The following is a 25,507-nucleotide window of genomic DNA, read 5'->3' on the forward strand; positions in this document are numbered from 1 at the left end:
TCATTCATTTTCTGCATTTATGATACCGAACGACCGATCAGTTCATGTAAACAGGCAGTAATTCATATATGAACGACTGCCTGTTTATTGTGGATGGAGGCGGGCGGGCTATAATGATCCCCCACCCGCTCTGCCTCCATTCATTAGTGATGATTGTTCTGTGTAAAAGCACAATTATGGCTGGGATGATCTGTCCGGTATCTGCGCCCGACACCTCGCCTCATGTAAAAGCACCCCTGGGGCTCCTGCACACTTGCGTTTTTCTTGCGCGTTTTTTTTACACGACATCGCTGCGTTTTTTTCCTCACGATTGTCAATGCAACTTTCTAATGTTAAAAACACATCGCAAGTTTGTGCTTTGCAATTTTTGTGCGATGCGTTTTTAACATTAGAAAGTCCCATTGAGAATTGCGTGAAAAAAACGCGCAAGAAAAACACAAGTGTGCAGGAGCCCTTAGTTTTATACGGCTGGACAACGGAGAAGGATTCAGTGTTGTGGAGTGTATTAGAGAACTGCTTGGCAGAATGTTTCCATGGTGAAATCTGTTAGGTACAGACTTTGCATGTCCGGCCACTACGAAGGAGACCTGCTATGTCTACCCATATATTACTAAAGTACTATATAGAAAGCCTCGATCATCAGATGTTACTTGGAGTATAATCTCTCATATCCTATGTTCTTGTCTCTCTGGATGCAGGTTTCAGGAATCTATCTCGCCCACTTCTATTTGGTAGCCCTTTGGGGTCTGTGACCACCAGTAGTGATGGAGCGGTGTTTGCAGTGCCCACCATGCTTCCGCCCAACAGCCGTCATGCCAAGATTTCTTCACCGAACAAGGAGTCTGAAGCAGCAGGTCGCCAGCACTTGGATGCAATTAGCGTATGTAGATGTATCTACCGTGGCTTATATATCACCAATATGTTCCACAGATTGCAGTCACATAAGTACAGATATAGTGTGTTATGGGAATAATATCATATTCCAGAAGTTTTCACCAGTCTGCTCCAAATTGGTTATAATGAGAAGTTTCATGCATGAAAATGTATTTGAGTCTGACTCCTGTTTCGGGTCATTCTCTAATACCCTTCTGGTTTATTCATATCATAACGGTACATATATAGTTGAACATGACGCATCAATTACATGAACTCGGGAGGGGGAGGCACTCTGTCCATGGTCTATTGGGCTCTGCCATGGCCTTCTGGATCGTGGTTTCTAAGGTACCATTTAAACACTCTGCTCTACCTCTGCTTTGTGGATGGAACAGAGCATAAAAGGCCTGTTCTACACCCAACGCTTTCATTACTTTCTGTATCACTACTCCCGTAGAGGAAGTACCTCGGTCACTCTCAGTTGTCTCTGGTACTCTGTACCTGTACACCACCTCAGATATCAGTTTGTGGTGGTGGCGTTTGTGAGTGGGTAGGCCAGACTGACTACCCTGAGAACAGGCCTTGGCAGACCAGAACAAACTCGTACCTGCCCACCCTTGGAAGTTGAAAGTAGTCTATTTGAAGATGCTGGAACGGGTAGTCGGAACAAGGGGTGCACTGCATGGGAGCATATATGCTAGCCATCCCCTATGAAGGTAGATATATGAATATATATAATGTGTTTGCCTAGGCTGATTTAAGAAACACATTTATTATTACTGTAACAAGTGAAAGGATACATTTACTTGTACTCTAGTGTGCCAAGCCGGCCATAGACTTCTGTCTCAGGGGTACGACTGTATGGGTATGGGGCAGATTACTAGTGATAGAACCGAGTAGTCATACGAATAGCGGGTTTCCATGTAATGTCTGCGGTCAGTTGCGGGGCTGGCTTTTCTAACCTCTCAGTGGAGCTGCATCCGGCCGTTCATTTCTTCACCCACTGCAGGGAAAATGTAACCTCACATGCCATGCAGTTAATGAACAGCCAACTTGTAATCGCGTACCTGTCTGTGCCTTCTTTTTTCTGTACTGCGGATGTGTGCCGAAGTGCCAGGCAGAATGCATGCGCAGTACAGGTTTTGGTTTTTTTTTTTACTCCTGCTTTCCCATGAAATCCGTGGGCCGTCCACCATGTCAGTTGCGGACGGGCCGCAGATCGGACGGCTTACATTGATGTAGATGAAAGCCAACCGCGCGGGAACCGCTGTAAAATGGAGCATGCTGCAATTTCATTTCCGCGTGCGGAATCCACAAATCAAATCCGCACGTGTTAATTGAGGTGCGGACGCCCATGCTCTGCTATGAATCGAATAGAATGATAGAGTTGAAAGGGACCTCCAGAGTCATCGGGTCCAATCCCCTGCTCAATGCAGGATTCACTAACTCATCCTAGACATATATTTGTCTAGCCTTTTTTTGAACACTTCCATTGAAGGAGAACTCACCACCTCCTGTGGTAACCTGTTCAACTCATTGATCACCCTCACTGTCAGAAAGCTTTTTCTAATATATAATCTGTCTCCTCCTTTTCATGGGCGGCTTGAACTGCGGATCTTCCGCAAATCAAATCCGCCCTTGGACATTGGGCCTAATACAGGTGACAGCTTGACATTCTTTCCACAGCAAAGCTGTTACATCCTTTGCTACTTTGTATCTTTTCATGATGTTAATCACTTCTTTTGTAAATCTTTTCAGTCTGACTTTTTCTTACCAAAGTCTAAGAAGCAACGAAGTCGACATCTGCGGAAACCCTTAGTTGTCCAGGTGAGTCTTTAAAATCATTCCATGCACGTTCTGAGGCATCACAATATTTGCTTGCTGCGGATCTGACTCCTGGCCCTACTGTCAGTCAGTTGCATGAAGGGGATTCAGCATATTCCATAATTAAGGGGAGTACTGTGACCCCTTTCAGCTGACTAGCAGGGATGCTGGGAGTCAGACCCCCACTGATCATGTATTTGTGGTTTATCCAAAGGATGTCCTGCCTAAGGAAAAGCCACCAATATGTGAAGTCACAGAAAACCCCTTTAGGGTGTCTTCATATGTCATGGAAATGTTTACTATTAGAGTGAATGGGATTAAGGCAAATCCTGTTTACATGTAGATGGGGATGTTCTGCTGTACTTGTACCGTAACGCTAACCTGTGGTTTTACTGCAGAAACTCCACAGTGGAACCACAGCGTTTCCGCAACATATGACCAAACCCTTAGGCCGCCTGTCCACGGGCGTTGTGCTTTAATGCCGCAGATTTCTGTTGTGGGAGCCGCCGCTGGAGAACAATAAAGTCACAGCAATTTTCTGCGATGAACCTATCATTATGATACGTTCATTGTGGAATGCCGCAATTTTTATATGCGAGCGGAAAATTGCGGCGGACTTCTGCTCGTGTACATCGGGCTGCGCTTTCCATAGTTATCCTGTGGAAAGCATTCATTGCGTTACCTACGTTTGGATTCTCGCCGCTGATAACGCAATGCAGAATCGCCCGTGGACAGGCGGCCTTAAAGTGACTTTGGCTCAGAGTAAATTGCCATCAGACCAGGTTGTATGATGCTATCGCCCTACTACACTAGTGGGGACGATATTGTGTGCTGTACTGTATGTATCCCCAGAATACCAACAGGGCAAAAGTGAAGCCCCCCCCCTCTGGGACTTCTAGGAAAGGACTTCTCCTTTCTAAGAATGTTCTCTTTTTACTTTTCTAAGTTCGGTCCGTTTACAGAGGTCGGCATGTGGCAAGAATTCCTTCATTTTCCACTGATTGTAACTGTAAAGGTGCGTTTAGACGTAACAATTATTGTTCCAAAAATTTGTTAAAATGCACAAAAGTGGACGATAATCGTTCGGCTTAAACGCGAGCCAACGACCGAACGACAAACGAGAATTGTTTACTTTTCCTTTGTCATTCAGTTTCAGCCAGCATAAAAATCATCATCGGCCCGTTCACATCTCGTTGCGGTTAAACGCTCCCCGCCCGCTTGGCGTATCACATAGGAATGTGCAACACTAAACAAGAAGTGAACGATTCTCAATGATGATTGGTCTAAACAGACTGAACGAGCGGGTGATGGCATCTCCAACTCGTTAGTTCGGACAAACAGGAATTGTGTATTTCTCATTGTGTGTAAAAGGCCATGCAAATAAGGAAGATTGAACAATGCCTCTGCAGCGCCACCTATTGGATGGTAGCATTCCTGCACATCAATGTCAGACCCTTTATAACTCACTAGATTAAATGAAACAGTCTTATCGCTTACTGATAATATTAATTTGCTAATTCTCTGTGGAAACTTAAAACTAGGCCACTTTGACTCCATTTATGTAACCTTTATAATTTGTGCTTTTTGTTTGCGCCTCTGTTTGACCATTAATTGTGACATTTTCCTCACAGAGGACACTTCTTCCTCGACTGTCTGGCAGTTCCTTACCGCATGTCTGCTCCTTCTCCATTCTCTCCAACTCCTCAGTAGCAGGTAATGTAATGACCGTGCTGCACTTCACATATTCGCCACACTCGACCATGCTGAGATGGGAAGATACAGGCAGGTTATTGTCTTGTTGACTCAGTTACAATATTAAAGGGCTCCTCCCACCGTTACATTTTATATTCAGTGCATACATCATAAAGATGAACAATATTTGATGTTTACGTGCTCATAAAAATAAGAAAAACTCCAGTGAAGCCGAATAGCATTTACTTACTGTGGCGCCACCTGGTGTTCACAGGGCTAGCAATGTGCATGTTGTCCTTATGGGCTTGTCGCTAAAGTACATACATGCTCAGTCACTCTCCCCACCCTGCATAGTGATCCTCTGTTCACCCAGAGGATCACTATGCTGCCCAGATATAAACAAAGACCGACAGAGATTAGAGGGTCGGCGGTGAGTATTGGGTATTTTAAATGCATTTTCCAGGCATTATAAAAAAATGTATATGGGGTTAAAATGAAGAGAAATTGAATTTTCCCCTATCCCAGCCACTGCCCGTCCAGCACTGCAGCCCCAGTGCCCGCTGCACAGAACCCAGAAGAATCAGTGGGCGTTCACATGCCGTTCATTATCATGTTACCGCTCAGCCACTCACAGGCTTCAGAGGCCATGGATTGTCATGCACGCTTACTTAAATCCTTCTGTCTCTTTATGTGATCCCAGACAGACTGGATGATGATTAGATCAGGACTCTGTGGGGCCATATCATCACTTCCAGGACCACTGTTCTATACACTTAAGATAGTTCTTAGTGTACTATGCTTCACTGCTGCCTGCAGACACTCATTATTGTACCGCTCTCCCCCCATGCTTCACTGCTGCCTGCAGTGATTGCATTCATTATTGTGCCGCTCTCCCCCATGCTTCGAACTGTATGTGGTGTAACTGGGTCCCACTGGTTTCTGCCAGCTCTAAGCTGATGGCCTTGCTGGACAACTTCCAATTTCGAAGGGAAGTAAGCATGATGTGTCTTTCAGCTGTCGCACTGAGCTTCCTTGGCCGACCACTGCACATATGTTCCTAAACGTTGCCCATTTCTTTGTGCTGCTTCAAAAGAGCTCAAACAGAACAGCTTGAAACCCCAGTCTGCTTTAAAATCTACCTGGGAGAGACCTTGCTGATGCAGAATAACTACATTGTGTCTTGTGGCTGTGCTCAATCTTGGTATTATTATACCTTGACACTACCGGAAGGTAGGGATTTGACAGGAGGAACGCCCCTGTCACACCCCTAGCTCCTGATTGGCTGCATTCGTCGAGGTCCTCGAAGGTCCTTTACCAGCGTCTGCATACAGTCCTCCTTGCAGCTCTCCTGCCAGCGGGTCTCTGCCTCCGCTCCCTCACAACTACATGCCACGACTCTTGTAGCCAGCGGCGATGGCAAACTTACAGTTGCAAGGTCCTTGGGTTGCCGACAGGCGCACATCGCTGCACACTGTGGACAGGAGCCTGGGGTGTAGGCAGAGCCGACAGCCGCACAGGGCACAACTGCGGGGACGGGAGACTTCCTGCAGTGCGGTCACTGGAGTGCTGACAGCCGCACATCACTGTACATTGCTGACAGGAGTCCGGGGTTTCCTCAGAGGCGACAGCCGCACTGAGCACAACAGGGGGATGGAGAGACGTAGAGCAGCGGGGTCCAGGCCACTGGCAAACATGGGACAAGAATTTTACACCACCGCCCTACGGGGACAGTGGCCGTAATATCTCCACTCCGAGTAGCAAAATCACTCCACACACTACACTGGGCTGACGGCAAAGTCCTCGCAATCCTGACGCTGCTAAAGGACCTTCAAGGACCTTGAGGAATGCAGCAAATCGGGACCTAGGGGTGTGACAGGGGCGTTGCCCTGTCAAACCCCTAGCTTCCTGGTGGCGTCAAGGTACAATAATACCCTTAGTCTTGCCATGGTGTATGATCTGTGACCTGAAACGGTCAGCCTTTGTAGCAGAGTTTGGCTGTTCTTCCCCCAGTTTAAGCATCCTACACAGCTGTTCCTGTTTCAGTTACTGACTACGTTTCACCCTACATATGAAAAGGTTTGGTATAATTGGTTAATCATACACCTGACTATAATCCTACCAAATCCCTGACTTTGTGCCAGTGTACCTAGAAGAACTGATGCTGTTTGGAAGGTAACGGGCAGTCACACCAAGTATTAATTTGATTTAGATCTCTTGTTTATTCGCTTTGATTTGGTTAGTTGATAAAAATAAACTATTAACACTTCTATTTTTAAAAGCATTCTTACTTTGTACCATTTTTTTCCACACCTGCCTAAAATAGTCCTGTAGCTGCTCACATATTTTATTATGATCCCCTACCTCTGATTTAATCATAGACCAGTCCCCTAGAGAGAGGATGGGGTATAATCCATACAACACTGCCTGTAGAGAGGAGCCAGTAGTCAGCGCATGTTAATGACCAATGCCGCTCATACATAATCAGTCCTAGCTATCAGCCCTCCAAGACTGAAATTTAACACCATGTACTAAAGCAGTGGGTCTGAATACTGGTGTGTCTGCTTATTTATCCTTGATATGCAAATTGGAGATAGCACAGTGACTGCAGCGCCACCTATTGGAAGGTAACTTTCCTATAAGTCGATGTCCAACCTTCTAGGAACAAGCTCACATGGCGAATATTTGTCATAGAATTTGTGACAAATCTGCCTCTCCAGGGTCCATTGCTGTCAGTGTAAATCTACAACATAGTCTATACAGCATGTTTTTTTTTGTTGTATTGCATATTTGAAATCTGCGTTCAGCAAAGAAAAGCGTTCCGTGCCATTTTTTTCATGTGGATTGCAGAACAAATAAGTGTTGGGAAGTTGGGTATTTAAATGCCCTGATAGAGGGAGGGAAAACCGCACGAAATAGAGCATGCTGCAGGTAATTTCCCGCACCTGCGATTGCGCGTCAGGGAAAAATGACATCCGCAGGTATTTAATTACCTGCAGGTGTCCAATGATTCACCATGGGTGCAGATCACACGTGGGGGAGACCCGCACAGATTTAATAATTCTAATTTGCCCGTGTACATTGGGCCTTAAAAAGGTAAAAAGAAAAAATAGTCTGGGAGTGAAGGGGTTAACTCAGCATTGTGTAATGTTGATATTTAATAAGCATATGTGCTGATCCTCCGGCTCATTGTAAAATATCATACCGAGAAATGTGAGTGATTACTTTATGTATCCTCAAATGTCTTTTTTTTCATCCATTTTTGCCAGAAGTGCAACAACCTTTTCTTTTTATTTTCTTGCAGGGCGAGGCTCCTTCAGACCCATCCACTCCACCCTTAGCAAAGCTGTGTCTCAGCCCATTGTACCCAAAGGACTAACGGCTCCCAGCACCAATTCTTTAGCAAGTGAGTAGTTCATATGCATCTTCAATGCTTCTCCATAATTTAAATGAAGCCTGTTATGTGACATTATCCATAGTAAAGGCCCATTTACACAGGACAAGTGTCAGACAAATGATGCCTGACACTCGTCCCTGTGTCTGAACTGCATGATGAGCAGTGAGTTTCACCACTCATCTTTTATGCTGCATAAAAGATGAGCGATGAAGCTCATTGCGCACGTGGTTACTAGGAATAATTTCACATGACAGGCTTCATTTAAAGCAGGGGTGTCAAACGCATTTTCACGAAGGGCCACATCAGCCTGATGGTTGTCTTCAAAGGGCCGACTGTAAGGCTGCTTGTCCATGGGTGTTATTGCATTGCGTTCCCTGCGGCGATAATCCGGCCGCAGGGAATGCAGTGCATGCTTTCCATAGCGTTGCTATGAAAAGCGAAGCTCCCCTGTCCACGAGCGGAGAATCATAGCGATCAGAAGCTGCATGCGATAGGCTCACCGCGAAGATCCGGAGATCCGTCTGCTGGCTCCTGCTCCCAGGCGGCGGAAATCCGCCGCGGAATATCGCAATGCCCGTGGACAGGCAGCCTAATTGGAAGGCTGCCTGTCCACGGCCAATTGTTCATTGCGTTACCTGTGGCGATAATCCGGCCGCTGGTAACACAGTGAAAGCGTTCCATAGCGTTGCTATGAAAAGTGCAGCCGCGGCATCCAGGAGCGGAGAATCATAGAGATTCTCGTTCGTGAGATCTAAATCGCGGCATGCAGCGATAAGCCTATCTGTCAGACAGGCTCACTGCAGAGAACTGACAGCTCAGTGACCCCCACAGTGGCCCCAGCAGTAATAGTGACCCCCACAGTGGCCCCAGCAGTAATGGTGACCCCCACAGTGGCCCCAGCAGTAATGGTGACCCCCATAGTGGCCCCAGCAGTAATAGTGACCCCTACAGTGGCACAGCAGTAATAGTGACCCCTACAGTGGCACAGCAGTAATAGTGACCCCCCCCCCCCCAGAGGCCTCAGAAGTAATAGTGTCCCCCCCCCCAGAGGCCTCAGAAGTAATAGTGTCCCCCCCCCCCCCCGCAGAGGCCTCAGAAGTAAGTGTCCCCCCCCCCCCCAGAGGCCTCAGAAGTAATAGTGTCCCCCCCCCCCAGAGGCCTCAGAAGTAAGTGTCCCCTCCCCCCAGAGGCCTCAGAAGTAATAGTGCCCCCCCAGAGGCCTCAGAAGTAATAGTGTCCCCCCTCCAGAGGCCTCAGAAGTAATAGTGTCCCCCCCCCAGAGGCCTCAGAAGTAATAGTGTCCCCCCCCAGAGGCCTCAGAAGTAATAGTGTCCCCCCCCCCCAGAGGCCTCAGAAGTAATAGTGTCCCCCCCCCCCAGAGGCCTCAGAAGTAATAGTGTCCCCCCCCCAGAGGCCTCAGAAGTAATAGTGTCCCCCCCCCAGAGGCCTCAGAAGTAATAGTGTCCCCCCCCCCAGAGGCCTCAGAAGTAATAGTGTCCCCCCCCCCAGAGGCCTCAGAAGTAAGTGCCCCCCCCCCAGAGGCCTCAGAAGTAAGTGCCCCCCCCCCCAGAGGCCTCAGAAGTAAGTGTCCCCCCCCCCCAAAGGCCTCAGCAGTAATAATGTTGCCCCCCCCCCCAGAGGCCTCAGAAATAAGTGTGTGTCCCCCCCCCCCCCAGAGGCCTCAGGAGTAATAGTGCCCCCCCCCCCAGTAGTGTCCCCCCCAGAGGCCTCAGGAGTAATAGTGTCCCCCCCAGAGGCCTCAGGAGTAATAGTGTCCCCCCCAGAGGCCTCAGGAGTAATAGTGTCCCCCCCAGAGGCCTCAGGAGTAATAGTGTCCCCCCCAGAGGCCTCAGGAGTAAGTGTCCCCCCCAGAGGCCTCAGGAGTAATAGTGTCCCCCCCAGAGGCCTCAGGAGTAATAGTGTCCCCCCCAGAGGCCTCAGGAGTAATAGTGTCCCCCCCAGAGGCCTCAGGAGTAATAGTGTCCCCCCAGAGGCCTCAGGAGTAATAGTGTCCCCCCCAGAGGCCTCAGGAGTAATAGTGTCCCCCCCAGAGGCCTCAGGAGTAATAGTGTCCCCCCCAGAGGCCTCAGGAGTAATAGTGTCCCCCCCCCCAGAGGCCTCAGGAGTAATAGTGTCCCCCCCCCCAGAGGCCTCAGGAGTAATAGTGTCCCCCCCCCCAGAGGCCTCAGGAGTAATAGTGTCCCCCCCCCCAGAGGCCTCAGGAGTAATAGTGTCCCCCCCCCCCAGAGGCCTCAGGAGTAATAGTGTCCCCCCCCCCAGAGGCCTCAGGAGTAATAGTGTCCCTCCCAGAGGCCTCAGGAGTAATAGTGTCCCTCCCAGAGGCCTCAGGAGTAATAGTGTCCCTCCCAGAGGCCTCAGGAGTAATAGTGTCCCTCCCAGAGGCCTCAGGAGTAATAGTGTCCCTCGCAGAGGCCTCAGGAGTAAGTGTCCCTCGCAGAGGCCTCAGGAGTAAGTGTCCCTCGCAGAGGCCTCAGGAGTAATAGTGTCCCTCGCAGAGGCCTCAGGAGTAATAGTGTCCCTCGCAGAGGCCTCAGGAGTAATAGTGTCCCTCGCAGAGGCCTCAGGAGTAATAGTGTCCCTCGCAGAGGCCTCAGGAGTAATAGTAATAGGGTTTAAGAAAAATATTAAAAAAAAAAAATGCTCCTGCGCTGCCTCAAACAAACGACCGGTTTTTGACAATACTGATATTGTCTAAAAGGTTTATTTAGGTACAACGCGTTTCGTCGCTTAAGAACGACTTTATCAAGTACATCATGTACCTAAATAAACCTTTTAGACAATATCAGTATTGTCAAAAACCGGTCGTTTGTTTGAGGCAGCGCAGGAGCATTTATTTTTTTTTTTAATATTTTCCTTAAACCCTATTACTACATCGTGGGTCCAATCCAGTATTGGACACACAAGCCCTGCAGCGGACTCCAGCGACCAGGGAACCTGTTGGACGCCATAGGAAAGATCCTATAGAGATCTGATAAGCCAACTCGGACTTGGAGGTGGTGGTGAGACTCCTCTCCACAGGAGTTTTCACCATACACCGAGTGAGTCATTTTATCTTATTTTATTTTATTCCACGTTATTACAATCTATTACGTTTTTATTATGTGGACACTTTAATATACTCTCCCTATTAGCCACCTGAAGCGCCTCCCTGACAATTTCTTTATATTTCAGGAGTAATAGTGTCCCTCGCAGAGGCCTCAGGAGTAATAGTGTCCCTCGCAGAGGCCTCAGGAGTAATAGTGTCCCTCGCAGAGGCCTCAGGAGTAATAGTGTCCCTCGCAGAGGCCTCAGGAGTAATAGTGTCCCTCGCAGAGGCCTCAGGAGTAATAGTGTCCCTCGCAGAGGCCTCAGGAGTAATAGTGTCCCTCGCAGAGGCCTCAGGAGTAATAGTGTCCCTCGCAGAGGCCTCAGGAGTAATAGTGTCCCTCGCAGAGGCCTCAGGAGTAATAGTGTCCCTCGCAGAGGCCTCAGGAGTAATAGTGTCCCTCGCAGAGGCCTCAGGAGTAATAGTGTCCCTCGCAGAGGCCTCAGGAGTAATAGTGTCCCTCGCAGAGGCCTCAGGAGTAATAGTGTCCCTCGCAGAGGCCTCAGGAGTAATAGTGTCCCTCGCAGAGGCCTCAGGAGTAATAGTGTCCCTCGCAGAGGCCTCAGGAGTAATAGTGTCCCTCGCAGAGGCCTCAGGAGTAATAGTGTCCCTCGCAGAGGCCTCAGGAGTAATAGTGTCCCTCGCAGAGGCCCCAGCATTAATAGTGTCCCTCGCAGAGGCCCCAGCATTAATAGTGTCCCTTGCAGAGGCCCCAGCATTAATAGTGTCCCTTGCAGAGGCCCCAGCATTAATAGTGAGCCCTGCAGAGGCCCCAGCATTAATAGTGAGCCCTGCAGAGGCCCCAGCATTAATAGTGAGCCCTGCAGAGGCCCCAGCATTAATAGTGACCCCTGCAGAGGCCCCAGCATTAATAGTGACCCCTGCAGAGGCCCCAGCATTAATAGTGACCCCTGCAGAGGCCCCAGCATTAATAGTGACCCCTGCAGAGGCCCCAGCATTAATAGTGACCCCTGCAGAGGCCCCAGCATTAATAGTGACCCCCGCAGCGGCCCCAGCATTAATAGTGACCCTCACAGCAGCCCCAATAGTAATGCTATTACTACTGGGGTCGATATAGGGGACACTATTACTAATAGTGTTCCCTGTATAAGTAGTAATAGAGCCCCCTGAAATCCATATACTTACCCACCCTACTCATTGTCGAAGTGCCGCTGTTACTGTCGCTGATTGCAGGTGCACACTGTGACGTCCGGATGCCTCCTCCCTTCTGCTCTCGCGGAACCAGGGGACGGGGGAGGAGCATCCCGGGTGCACACTGATGTTACAGTGTGTGCCTGGGATCTGCTCCGCTGACTGCATACCGGCAGGAGAGCTGCGCCCCCCCTCCCCCCCCCCCCCCCCCTCCCCAACTGGTATTCACTGTTGTTGTGAGCGGCCGCCGGCACATGCTATGCTGGCCATGCTCGCTGGCCACGTCGAACAAGGTGGCGGGCCGACCCGGCCCTTGTGTTTGACACATGTGATTTTAAAGGGTTTGAAAGTTTTGGTATAACAGAGTTAGGAAGGTGGGATCCTTTTACATGGGGTGATTATCAGGCGCATAAGTGCCCAACCGTTGTCTCAGGACTGTTTGCTCAGTGAATGGAGGGGGAGTGGGCTGGGGATTGTTCCGGCCCGCCTTCATCCATTCACAGTAAACAGGCTGTCTATCATAGATGAACAACTGCCTGTTTACACAGGCCGATTGTCATCTGATTTTTATGCCTGCTTAAGCTGAACAATGGGCAATAATCAAACAAATTGGCATTTATCATTTAGTTGATGCTAGGACACTGAACAATCTTTCAGATTTGCACAATTCAGTGATAATCATTCTATGTAAAAGGGCCCTTAGATGCAAGATCCTGTTACACAATCTGACTGTTATGCAGCTTTTCTTTTGCCTGTAGTCCCCCACCTCCTTGTCTCCCACACCGACCTCAAGTCCCAGTGCTGTGACTGTCAAGTGGGTGGTCTCCTTCGCTAAATGTCAGTTTGTGAGATCAGGTTTCATCTGCCCACTGACATCACCCATTGACAGTGAGTGGAGGAGATCCGCAACTTGTCAGATTCACAGAAGCTGGACCCGAAATGAATGGAGGTAGGTGCGAGAGAAGGGCAGTGGAGGGAGAACAGTCAAAAGAAAACCTTCACTGGAGTCCACAGCTTCAACAGCTGCAAGTTTATATGGACAGCCCTGTTCATTTGAGACCATGATGGGTCCTCTTTAAGTATGCCCTAAAAGCGTGTTGACCAGAAGCATACAATGTCCTAAAGGGATCTCTGTTCGAGATGTCTAGCCATCTTTCCTAACAATCCTGTGTTTTTGTGTAGGTGCTATTGACTTGGCTGCTAAAAGTGCAGGGATTATCCCAGGATCTTCATTGCCGGTCCTGGAAACAGATGGCTTGGTGGGAATTGATTCCCTTCCATCAGATAGTTTGACTGGCACTGTATCGGAGCATACCATAGAGACACCCAACAGTGACCCCATGCCAGCTGTGACTATGTGTCCCGAGGTGAGCTCTCCATATTTCTGGCTATTGTTTGTAGGTGTCACAGTCACTCCGTCACACTGAATTATTAATACAACTGTATTCTGCCTTCTAGGTTCCTTTCATTGCTCTTTCCACACCCTCTGTGCAAGATGCAGCCCAGCCATTCCAGGTACAGTTCTTCTCCCTTCCTTTGTGCACCTTGTCTAGGTAACCTTCCATACAACTACATGTAACCTCTGTTTTCTCTTCTAGCCATCATCCATATTGTCCATGCCTCCGATTTCTCAGAATGCTCTTCCCACAGACCCAACCAGCTGCACTCCTGGTAGTTCAAGCACTTGCTTCTCTCCCCCAAATGTGTCTGCTCTTCTGGACATATCCCTGCCTGGCCCTCCTGATGACGTTCTGTCACACGAGGAGCCAGCAACGCACATCAGTGACTCCATCATTGAGATAGCCATAAGCTCTGGGCAGTATGGTAAGTTTACAGACTAATGAATACACTGTCCTACCAAAAGTAATTGGGTACCTGAGCAAGAATCAAAAGTCGTATTTATTTCCATATGTTACTACTTAGTGGGGCTCTTTTGGCCCTAATGATATTGGATTCTCTCTGTGCCATACTTCCTACTAACGTTTGATACACTTCAGCTAGTATTTCCCTCCATTCTCTAATAAAAGGCATTGGCCTATCTGCAATGGTGCAAGGAGCGTCGTCATTGGACAGTTGAGCAATGGAAGAACGTTCTAAGAAGTGATGAATCACGCTACTCCATCTTCAAATCAGATGGCTGTACCTGGTGTCTGGGGAATGCCTATTGCCTGAGTATGTTGTGCCAACAGCAATACTTCCAACAAGACAACACACCTTGTAACAAATCCAATGCTTTTCTCTCGTTGGTTTGAGGATATGGATGTTCTACAATTGGACTGGCTGCACAGAGTCTCAACCTGAACTCTACTGAACATCCTTGGGCAAACTGTAACGTCCGGTCAGGAAATATGACCAGCGTCTGTCTTCTTTGAAAGAACTCGCAAGATGTTTGCAGGATGAATGGAGGGAAATACCAACTGCAGTGTATCAGACGTTAGTAGAAAGTATGCCACAGAGAGTAAGCAATGCCATTAGGGCCAAAGGAGCCCCATTAAGTACGAACATATGGAAATAAATACTACTTTTGATTCTTGCTCAGGTGTCCAATTACTTTTGGTAGGATGGTGTAGATTGGTCATATTGCTTTTGCAATAATGAGTATTCTATTTGGATGTCTCTGATAATAAAATTGGAGTGGCATATGGGACCTGTTTCAGGATCTAGTTTTGCAGCCTTTTATTAGTTGACAAGAACTCTGTATGCTGCTTTTGCAAGAATTGGAGCTGTTGTAGTGAACGTCTAGTCAGAACCAAGGGGGTCCAGACATGTGCCACATGGGGTACCCTTTTCTATAGAGCATAGGTGCCAGTCTCAGATTTACGACTTCAGAAGCCTGCTGCACCTATTAGGCTGCCTTCATGCATGACGTCTGAGCTGCAGAATTTTTGTTACTTTTTTGCAGATGGCCGGAGTTACCAACTTTTGCAGAATTTTCTGTTTTTTGTTGCCGATTTTGAATATGTAGTTAGATTTTTCTTTGTGGATTTTCTGTTGTGGAGTTTGTTGTGTTTTTGTGATCTGGTAGTTTTCTCAGTTTGCTATATAATTTATTCTTTTTCAGGAGAAGCAGTTCCTCTTTCTCCAGCCAAACTCAATGAAAACTCCAAGAGTCTTCCTTCCCCTTCTTCAAGTCCTCACCAGAATTGGATTGCCTCTCCTAGTCATGACCCTCAGTGGTATCCCAATGACTCCTCCGACTCTTCACTCAGTAGCTTACTCTGTAAGTACAGAGTTTATTTGAAGCTTTAAAGGGGTTGTACAAAGAAGGCAAATCTTAAGCCTATTTTACACAGGACGATTCTCGTTTGCTCGAGCGAACGAATTGGTGATGTCATCGCCCGCTCTTTCCCGCTTTGGCAACCTGTTTAGACTGCATGATTCTCATTAAGAATCATGCAGTTCTTGTTCACTTCTCATTCAGTGTTTCACATTCGTGTGTTAAACCCTAAATGAGAAGTGTTTGAACTGCCCGACCAGTGAACGAGACCACACTATTCTCGTTCGTCATTGCCTGCGTTTAAACTGAACGATTCATCATTCAGTTTCGCTCCTTTGGACGTTTTTCTGAACAATAATCGTTCGCTTTAATTCAGCTTTATTCATGTACCGGCAATGAACATGATGGAGCAGAGTCCCCCACTGGAGACCTTTCTCTAATCCCCTTAAAGGGGTTGTCCCGCGCCGAAACGGCTTTTTTTTTTTCCAATAGGCCCCCCGTTCGGCGCGAGACAAACACAAGGGATGGGTTAAAAAAAAAAAAAGGTTTAGTACTTACCCGAATCCCCGCTCTGCGGCGACTTCTTACTTACCTTACCAAGATGGCCGCCGGGATCTTCACCCACGATGCACCGCGGGTCTTCTCCCATGGTGCACCGTGGGCTCTGTGCGGTCCATTGCCGATTCCAGACTCCTGATTGGCTGGAATCGGCACACGTGACGGGGCGGAGCTACACGATGACGCGTAGAAGGGGGCGGAGCCAGAACTCCGCTTGTGCCGAGACCCAAGAGAAGGGAGAAGACCCTTCTGCGTAAGCGCGTCTAATCGGGCGATTAGATGCTGAAATTAGACGGCACCATGGAGACGGGGACGCCAGCAACGGAGCAGGTAAGTGAATAACTTCTGTATGGCTCATATTTAATGCACGATGTATATTACAAAGTGCATTAATATGGCCATACAGAAGTGCTTACCCCCACTTGCTTTCTCGGGACAACCCCTTTAACGGAGAGCAACTCTGTAAGTGCGTCTCCCATTTTGGTGGACCTTATGCTGTCCTTGTAATTCCATGACGGTAATTCATATGCATGACTGTTCTGTAATACTTCATTTGCCCTGGCAGCAGCCACTGCAGGGAAGTGCCCGGCTAACCAGGCAAAATCAGCTGTTTGCTGAGAGCAAAACCTGGGGCGATCACCTGTTTGTCCCAGGACTCTCATTCTGAAGGGGGTTCTGTATGTTGGCACAACCGCAACTCCTTAATCATTGGATTAGGAAAAGCTTTACAACTTTCCAATATCCTTTTATGTATCAATTTCTTACAATTCCCAAGATCGTTGCTCGGCAACGTTGTTGTAGTCCCATCGTGAACATATCCAACTGGATACACTGTAACGAGAAGTACCAGATCGTTGCCCATTATGCCCAGCAGTACTGGTGTATGTTGTCTCCACTACAAGTGTGGGTGGAGACCTAGTGAGTTGCAGGGAGTGGCTATGTCACAAGCAAAGGTGGTGATTTTCTGCTGCAGACACCTCTTTTCTGCGGTGACCAGCCTCCATCCTCAGAGGCACGGCAGTGGTGGCGGCTGCAGGCTCCGTTATCCTCCTGGTCTCCACAGCTTCCATGATCCCAGCAGCGGTGCCAGGGGCTGTAGCGCCTGTGGGTCAGGCCTGGCTGTGTATCACCCGATGGCCCACGGCAGCACTGACGAAAGTGTATGTAGCCGGAGACAGGTGGCATTGGCAAGGGATGCCGGATACTCTGGCAGCATGGATGCTGACAGCAGGTGTGGCAGTGGATTGCGCTGATGGGATGGCGGCAGGGATGCTGCAGCTGCCATGGAGACTTGCAGCAGATTCGGCAGCGGGGGACTCCAGCCCTGATGGCACAGCGGCAGTGATGCTGTGGCCGGCATGGAGGCTGACAGGGGGTTTTGGCAGTGGTGGCATTGGACGGCTCAACCAGCACTCCAAGCACCGCTGCCGTCGTTAGCCTGATGAATCACAGCCGCTCATTGTCCCTGTCCGCCTCGCAGCGCTCTCACTGTGTCGGCATACAGATTGTGCTGGTCGGCCCACTGGACGTTACTGCTGTATCTCGTCTCCCAATCAGCATCTAGGGGCATGACAGGAGCGTTCACTCCTGCTAACACGTATCACACCCCTAGCTTCCGGTGTCAACAAGATACACCAGTACCATTCCCAGCTTCAGTAAAAGGAGTTTGTCAGGTTGGGAAGTTGTTTGCTACTTTTGTTTCAGTCATTCTTCTTCTGCTTTACTCCACAGCGAGCTTTATCTCTCCAGAGAAGAATAAGAAAATGGCAACGGCAGCAGTGGGGAACTCCAGTGGCACATCTCTTCTGGGTCCCAGCTTGCTGGATGGGAGCTCTAGAGATTCATTCGTGTCTCGTTCCTTGTCGGATGTTGTTGAGGTTTGTATATAACATTCTGTATTGTATATGCTACAGAGCCAATGTGTGAAAAGCAGACACAGTATGGAATGGTTAGACAAGGTACGAAAGGGTTTTTCTTTAATCTATACTTTCCCTAGGCGTTTATACAAAACGACAAGTAATATTTAGGTAGAATATTAAAATAGTCATGAAAAGGTCTGTATTGAAAAAGAAAGCCGTAGGTGAGAAGGCAACAAGAAATGCAAAACTAAAGTCCAGAAATTTCTTACTGAAAAAAAAAAATAGTAAAACCAGTCCTGAGCTAGCGGCGTGCAGTGCCTGCGCCTCCAAGTCCTTCGGGCCCTACGGCAGCGGTGAGTGAGCCCTGCTCTGTCTGTCTCGCTCTTTTTCTAAGTAAAGGCCTTGTATACGGACCGACCATCCGTTCAAATTCTAACTGGATCACGGAAATCTGACGGATGATCTTTCGGTGTAAATGCCGGCACGATTATGGAGGATAATTCTTTTGCTTATTGTTCGATTCGTACAATAAGGCATAAAAAGGAACGATTGGCCTTTACTGTGGATGGAGGCGGGCAGCCGAAGGCATCTCTGGCCACTCTGCCTCCATTCACTGAGCGATCATCGCTCTTCTGTGGAAGCACTGAGGAAAAAGAGGCCGAGAGCTTCAGATAGAACGGCATAACTAATCAAGGTATTACTAGCTCACTTATATATACTGGGGGATAGCTACATCATGAATGAATTAAAACATTTCCACAGAGTGGCACTTTAATGGGGTGGTTGGAGTCTTTTACTATTGATGACCTATCTTTTGGATTGGTCATTAATAGCTGATTAGCAGTAGTGCACCGCTCTGGACTTCTGGTGATCAGCTGTCATTCGGCCCACTGTCAGTGTGTACAAAGCTGGGAGCTGACAGTTTCATACACATTGCTGCAGCCCGGATCGGTATTGCATTCAGTGGCAGCTATGCCTGACTTAGTAACTTGTGCCGCTGCAATGTGTACTGAATTGGATGACGGCTGATTGTCGGGGGTCCTGAGCAGTGGACTGCCACCAATCAACTATTGATGACCTGAGTATAGATCCTCAGTAGCTAAAAAACAGACAGACTCATTAACCCAAAATCCACTTGTACATCATCTTTAGAAGCCATATTTAAAAAGAAGTGCAGAAAGGAAGAGCGTGAGAACCTGCCGCTTCCTGCTTCACCCGGACCCCCAGGGACACTTTGTTTTGTACTAATTTTTTTTACATGTTTTTTTTCAGGTGGTTGACTCCCAGCTGGCTTGCCTGATGAATGAGAATAGTATAGATTATATATCCCGCTTCAACGACTTGGCCCAAGAGCTTTCTGCCACTGACACTGCAAGAAGGGAACCTACATTTGAAGCTGGAGGCCCCGGGAACGGGCAGCCCATACGTGACTTGTCCTAAGGTCCTTCTAACTACATCTCATACTGAAAACTCTGGTGCCACAACACTCTAAGCCCTGGCAGCGTGAGCGACACTACTTGTAATGCTCATAGGAATCTGTGTAGACCCGCTTCACCAGCCTTATGGATGTTTATGGACCTGTCCTGGGCATTGGGTAAAGATACAAAGCGTTGTTTTATAATGCAGTATGTAAAGCTGATGGTGACGTCACGGCGTGTGACCGCTTTCTCTTGTCATCTGTGATGGCAGTTCAGGATGTACAGCGAGTGACTAGATGCAGTAAGTTCTGAAACCGTCTGATTCCCAGAGTCTGGATGGACGGTAACCAAACTCCTGCAGTGATGGCATATTACAGCCGCTTTGTACATAAAGGTTATCCCCCCTGGAAGATTTCTTTTTATGGAGCGCCCTCCATCTGCTAACTCTGGAACAATCATATTGTACAGCTAATCGCTAAACCACACAATGCATTACTCTGCTGAAGAGAATAAGCCATAATGAATCCAACTTCATCCATGGGCTTGGGGCAAAATATGCAATTTCTTTGTGTTCTGTTTGTTTGTTTTTTTGTATTCCTTCTGTTCTTCGTTTTATATGGAAGCAGAAAACTCCAGAATGAGCCGTCCTGTAAGTTGTTTAGGTCATGTTAGATAATGTACTATAGGGCAGCATTGCTTGCTGGGAACATCCCGCTGTGGAGGACCGTAAGCATCCATTAAGATGCCAGTTGATCTCAGTTGGCTCAGCGTTAAGTCCTTATGGTTCCTGCGGGGTGCGATCTGTAAAATGAGTAGTTACAGATCAGCTGACGCCTCGCTCTTTTGGGGAAGTCTCCCATCTTTGGTCTTGGGATTTGCTGGGATGCATGTGGTTATAGTTAGAGCTGCAGGGTTGCTATATGCCGTTGCGGTGGGAATTGGAATAGTCCCCATTCCTTGCCGCTGCCTGCAAACTGTGAACACATTATTAACAATCAGTGAGAATGAAGATACTTGAGATTTATTCTAAATTAATGGGCACTTTTATATTGTACAGTCAAAAGTTTATATCCCGGTTACCATGTCCTAAAAAGTAGTTCTTCTGCACCAGGAGTCCACATGTCTGCAGTTGTCCAACACATGTTCTTCCGTCAGTGTAGAGATGGCATGACACACGTTCTAGATATGTTCTAGATTCTCAGTAGTCCTCCTTGCAGTTACATTTTGGGGCTTAGTGTCACTTACTCGCCACCTCCCTCCTGACCTTACATTGGGCGGCTGTGTATGCCACCAAGGAGTCTTATGCTAGATCCTATTAATTAGAATAGGACGTATGTGTGGATACAGGGCGATCATATTTAAAGTATCCCTAGTCTGAGATATGTAGAGAGACGTATACTGGGTGTAACTGAAGCAAACCGGGTGGTAAAACTATTCAGGGCATGCTGAAGTCATCCATAGGAAAAAAAACATTTCTGCACACCTTACTGTACTTTTTGCGCACACGGCATGTTCATTTGCAGACATTAGACGAACACGCCCCGATTTAAATGGCTATTTAGCCGAATGATGTCCAGATGTGTTCTTTTTTCACAGAATTGCGCAGCGTATTGCACATTTGTTCACGTATTAACTGCACATTTTCTCACGTATTAAGTGCGCATTTGCACACCTCCCATAGACCTCAATGGGGACCTTTGGTGCGGAAAAGTATTTTTTGCACACAAAAAAGAAATGAGTACGAACCCGCTGAAATCAATGGGCTCTGTTCTCAGCACACACAAATATGTCCGTCTAAAGCCGCCCTAAGGGGACTTTGGCACAGATTGCAAAATCATTGTAACCAATGAACGATGATCGACGTTTGCTTTAAAGATGCCACCAGTTTACACGCACAGATAATTGTTCACATTTTCCGTCATGCACTCGTTAACTCCATCTTTGGTCTTTCAGGGGACTGTACCACAGAATGGGAATGACTGAACGATTCTAAGTCGTTACATGTAAAAGGCAAACAACTGACCGATTATTTTTATGCCTGCATAAAACGAGCGATAAATAATAAGCGAACTAATTATCGTTATCATTCAGTTTTGCGCAATCCAAGTTTTTTTGGTTTTTTTTCATGACAATCGTTCCATATAAAAGGGCCATAACTATCATGAAGTCGGAAGGGCGCTGCTTGTTCCTTGCAGATTCTCCATAGGCCCCACAACAACAGCTCTAGCAGTGTCTTCTGTTGGTTGATGACAGATTGGTTCCCATCCAGGTTGGACTCCCAAACTTCCTGTTTCTTCAGATTTCACCAATATTCCCAGAGCACTTGGTGTTATTGGGACTCTTCACATTTGTCAAATTCACAAAAATTCTCCCCTCACTCTTGATGGATGGCTTCCGTGTGTCCCGAGTGCTATTATTCCCAGGTTTGGTTCTATTACACCCAGTAGATGTCTCTCTAGACTTCTCTCTATAGGGATACTTTACTTATGATCCCCCTGTAAGTTACCGCCTAGCGTGCTACTTGTTCTTCTCTGCGTTCCATAGGGAAGGAGATCCCAAGTAAAGTGACGCTGCGAGGAGGTAGAGAACCCTCTCAGTATATGAGCTGCTGCTCTCTGGGCCTCCGGGCAAGTGGCTGGTTTTGCCGGGGAGAGTTGCCGTTATCTAATCATTTAGGTTACGTTCCCATGTAGCAGATTTGTTGTTACTTATGATCCCCCTGTAAGTTACCGCCTAGCGTGCTACTTGTGCCTCAGCGCTCCATAGGGCAGGAGATCCCAAGTAAAGTGATGCAAGGAGGTAGAGAACCCTCTCAGTATATGAGCTGCTGCTCTCTGGGCCTCCGGGCAAGTGGCTGGTTTTGCCGGGGAAAGTTGCCGTTACCTAATCATTTAGGTTACGTTCACATGCAGCAGGTTTGTTGTGGAAATATCTGCCGCATAAATCGGTGTCGTCCACCTCAATGAAGTTATTTCTGGAGACACTGCCTGGATTTCTGCAAACCTGTTCAGATGAAGAGGATGGACACAGAGACTTCTGCAACAAAGCTGCCGGGACATATTGTATAAAGGATTATCCACATGACAGATGATAACGACCTATCGCTGGGATATGTCGTCCGTTTCTAATCAGTAGGGTCTGACTGCAAGGATTCCCACTTATCCTGAGGTTGAAGGGCCATAGCGCTGTCTGGAGGCCCTTTTACATGGCACAATTATTGTGTAGATCGCTCGTTAGAGCCAGCGGTTTCATGATCATTGTTAGGATCATTGTTGAATGGAGGCGGCCAGAAGGATGTCCAGCGCGCTCGAACTCCATTCAATGAGCGACCCTGTGTGAAAGCATTGGTACAGTCATCCTGTCTAAGAGGGCCTTTAGTCCTGCGAGCACCTGTAGTTATTCCCTGCATAGCAGCGCCCCCTATGTGCAAGGAACTGCAGCACAACCTTCTCTTAAAGGAAGTCTATCCCCTGATTCTAGCCGTATAAACTAATCCTGTTATAATAATGTATTGGATAAAGTGATGAAACTGACTGCACCTTTATATTGTACCGCAGATCCTCCCATCCAGAAGATCTTCTCCACGCTTCCTGCGCGGTATCTCAGTTGCTGGTTAACCGTCCGAGGGGTGTTTCATCTCCTAAACTTGCGTAGACTCTCTTCCCCTTCTTTCACTAAACTTGCTGATTGACGTCTCTGCCGTCCATTGCAGATAGACTGCGCCTGTGCCGCACTTGTAGATCTGCTGCAGGCGCAATGCATTTGGCTGTTCATGGTCCGAAATGACGTCACGTGTGTGCGCAGTCCGCAGGCTGCAAGCGCAGAACGATGCGTGCGCAGTCCATCTGGAGGACAAGGCACAGAAGCCAGATCAGCATTAGGATGGGTATGTTTAAGGGGAGGAGAGCCCGGATGAGTTTGGGTGATGAACAACCCATCAGATGGTTGACCAGCCATTTACATGATACTGCTGGATGGAGGGGACACCGACATCAGACTAGGAACAACCCTTACAGCGATAGCACATTACTAGTATATAATACTTATGTCTAGTCAGACTACTATAATCCCACTAATTGCTAGACCGAAATGACTGGATCGCTAGAAACACACAGTGCCACTTTATCTACCACCTGGCTGCAGAGGGGCCTCCTGACAACCCCATGGTGGGAGATGAACTGACACTTTGAGTATAGGTAAGAAATACGGACAGTGGAAACTCGTACATGTGACTGTTAGTATGTAGTGTGCTATGACATAACAAATACTCCTGTTTTACGTTCCTATTGCTTTAGGCCTCCCTCACACAGGCACTTTTTCTACTGCAATTAACATGGTTTTTTCAAACGCCGCGGTATAACGCTCTCAGACATGCGTTCGATCGTGGCACTGGACGGCACTTTCCAGCTCTGATTTTCAAGTGCTGTCTGCTCTATCTTTGGCCGTTGAGTGCGCCTCATCATCTATCACAATGATGGAGTGAGTAAAACACGGTCGGCCGCAGGGAGCTGCAGATGAGAAGGAAATTAGAATTGATAACCCTTAGTAGACCAGCGGTTAGCGCCTCTTAAGAGAACCTGGTTTACTACAATGAAGCAAACCTGTCACCTGGAAAATCGCTTTCAATCCTCCACCATAACATTAAGGGGTGCAAGACAAGTGGGATATGAGTGATTGTATACAAAAAAGCATCTTTGTATTTTCCGCAAATCTTACTTTGAAGGCTACGCGCCAATTATGCAAAGGCGCGTCCCACGTCCACCTCTTTCCCCCCCCCCCCCCCCCCCCCCCCTCCGTTCCATGCGCCCCTCCGGTTACGTCTTCCAGCACATACGCAGGTGAAGTCAAGGAGTATACACCTTATCACAATGCATGTGCTGGGAAGATGCAGCCAGAGAGGCGCATGGAAAGTATGGGAGATTTCGCAGCTACTGGCACTAACGTCAGGACAATGGGGGAGGCAGCGAGTGGTAGGAGAGGCCGGGCATACGCAGTGATGCTCTGACTGGGAGGGCTCATGCTTCCATCCAGGTCCTGCTTGTGTCACACTGCTTAACGCTATGGCGGCAGGTGGAAAACTATTTTCCAGGTGACAGGTTCCCTTCAAAGGGGCTGCGCAGTTTAGGGAATTTCATGCAGTTTTTGTGGCTGAATTTGATGTGGATTTTCCACTGTGGAACATCTGGACCAAGTCTGCTACATGTGAACGCCCCCTTAAGGAGGGTTATCCTGCAGATGTAGCTCCCCCTAATGGCCAGAACAAGAGCACTTGGTGACGGCCTCCCCGTCCTGGAGTGTCCTAACAGCCAGACCACACCCCATAATGAGGTTTACAATATGCTCAATGACATGTGGCTGAGCTGCAGTACTACGCACAACCTGTCACCGAGGGGTGGCGCTGTTTTTTGAAGAAAGCAGCCATGATTTTTTTTTTTAAACTCCTGTACAACTGGTTGAGCTCTATACACAAATACTAATTCGGCCACAGGATGGCGACGTCTACCATGTATAGGTTTCAGGTACACTATAATAATATGACCGCGCTTCTTCTGGGTTGTACGTGTAATGGGATCTGATAAAAGGTTTCTGAAGGCTTGTAACAATGACAATAAATGCTAAAAGCTGTTGGAACGCGTTTGTAATATAATCTAGTATATAAGATTAATCTGTATAGTGTATGTATAAAGTATCACAACCGTCTTCAACCTCTGAATGACAAGAACGGGTTTAATGATGTTTTGGGGTTTTTGTACCATATTGTACATTTTAAGTTATTCACTCGTTACCCGCCTTTGCCGTGATGAGGACTTGTTTTCTTTTGGGGAGGGCTATTTAATAAAAGTGGTTGCTATTTAACGCTGCTGTTAATTCGCGCGCAAAAAAGGGGGTTCAGATTTCTGGGGGTTTTTTTGGGGGGGGGGGTACATTTGAATTTGTAAAACCTGGTATTGTTTTCCTATTGTGCATAAATATATTGAAATACTTAGACTACTTGGTGTCTTTTATGTGCTGTTATTGGGCGCGCTGTCATGAGATGCCTATAGAGGTAAGGATGAACATCCACTGGCGATCCATTATCCTTGCGATGCGAGAGTGAGTGAAAACGCATGATAATGAAACCAATGATTTTCAATGGTTTCATTCTCATTTGCGATGTTTTCACTGTAACCTTGCATCGCAAGGAAAAATTTGCGGTATCGCCCAATGTTTTCAATGGGGCCAGCGCCAGCAGCCCTAGCTCCATTGAAAACATAGGGAGTACATTGCGATGCCCTGTCACAGCTGTGGCAGAGGTCCGCAATGCTATCCCATTGCTTTCAATTGGGCTGGCGCTGCTGCAGCCCCATTGAAGGCAATGGAATGAAGGCTACCACTGCACAATGATTTTCGGGAAGGGCTTGAAATGTAAGCTCT

At 47.7% G+C, this 25,507-nt stretch overlaps 1 protein-coding gene across 3 annotated transcripts in view; it reads left to right on the plus strand.

The window, feature by feature from the left end:
* Positions 1 to 24,991, plus strand: part of CRAMP1 (cramped chromatin regulator homolog 1) — a 66,980-nt gene extending 41,989 nt beyond the window's left edge. For all 3 annotated transcript variants that reach the window (XM_066576474.1, XM_066576476.1, XM_066576475.1), the window contains exons 12-21: positions 699 to 880; positions 2,632 to 2,700; positions 4,329 to 4,410; positions 7,691 to 7,792; positions 13,224 to 13,408; positions 13,500 to 13,556; positions 13,640 to 13,865; positions 15,103 to 15,261; positions 17,548 to 17,693; positions 18,948 to 24,991. In XM_066576474.1, the coding sequence (XP_066432571.1) occupies positions 699 to 880; positions 2,632 to 2,700; positions 4,329 to 4,410; positions 7,691 to 7,792; positions 13,224 to 13,408; positions 13,500 to 13,556; positions 13,640 to 13,865; positions 15,103 to 15,261; positions 17,548 to 17,693; positions 18,948 to 19,115 (1,376 nt within the window). In that variant the 3' untranslated portion in view covers positions 19,116 to 24,991. The remainder of the gene's footprint in view (positions 1 to 698; positions 881 to 2,631; positions 2,701 to 4,328; positions 4,411 to 7,690; positions 7,793 to 13,223; positions 13,409 to 13,499; positions 13,557 to 13,639; positions 13,866 to 15,102; positions 15,262 to 17,547; positions 17,694 to 18,947) is intronic.
* The last annotated feature ends 516 nt before the right edge of the window (positions 24,992 to 25,507 follow it).

This window comes from Eleutherodactylus coqui, chromosome 8 (assembly GCF_035609145.1).
Source record: "Eleutherodactylus coqui strain aEleCoq1 chromosome 8, aEleCoq1.hap1, whole genome shotgun sequence".
NCBI classification, from domain to species: domain Eukaryota; kingdom Metazoa; phylum Chordata; class Amphibia; order Anura; family Eleutherodactylidae; genus Eleutherodactylus; species Eleutherodactylus coqui.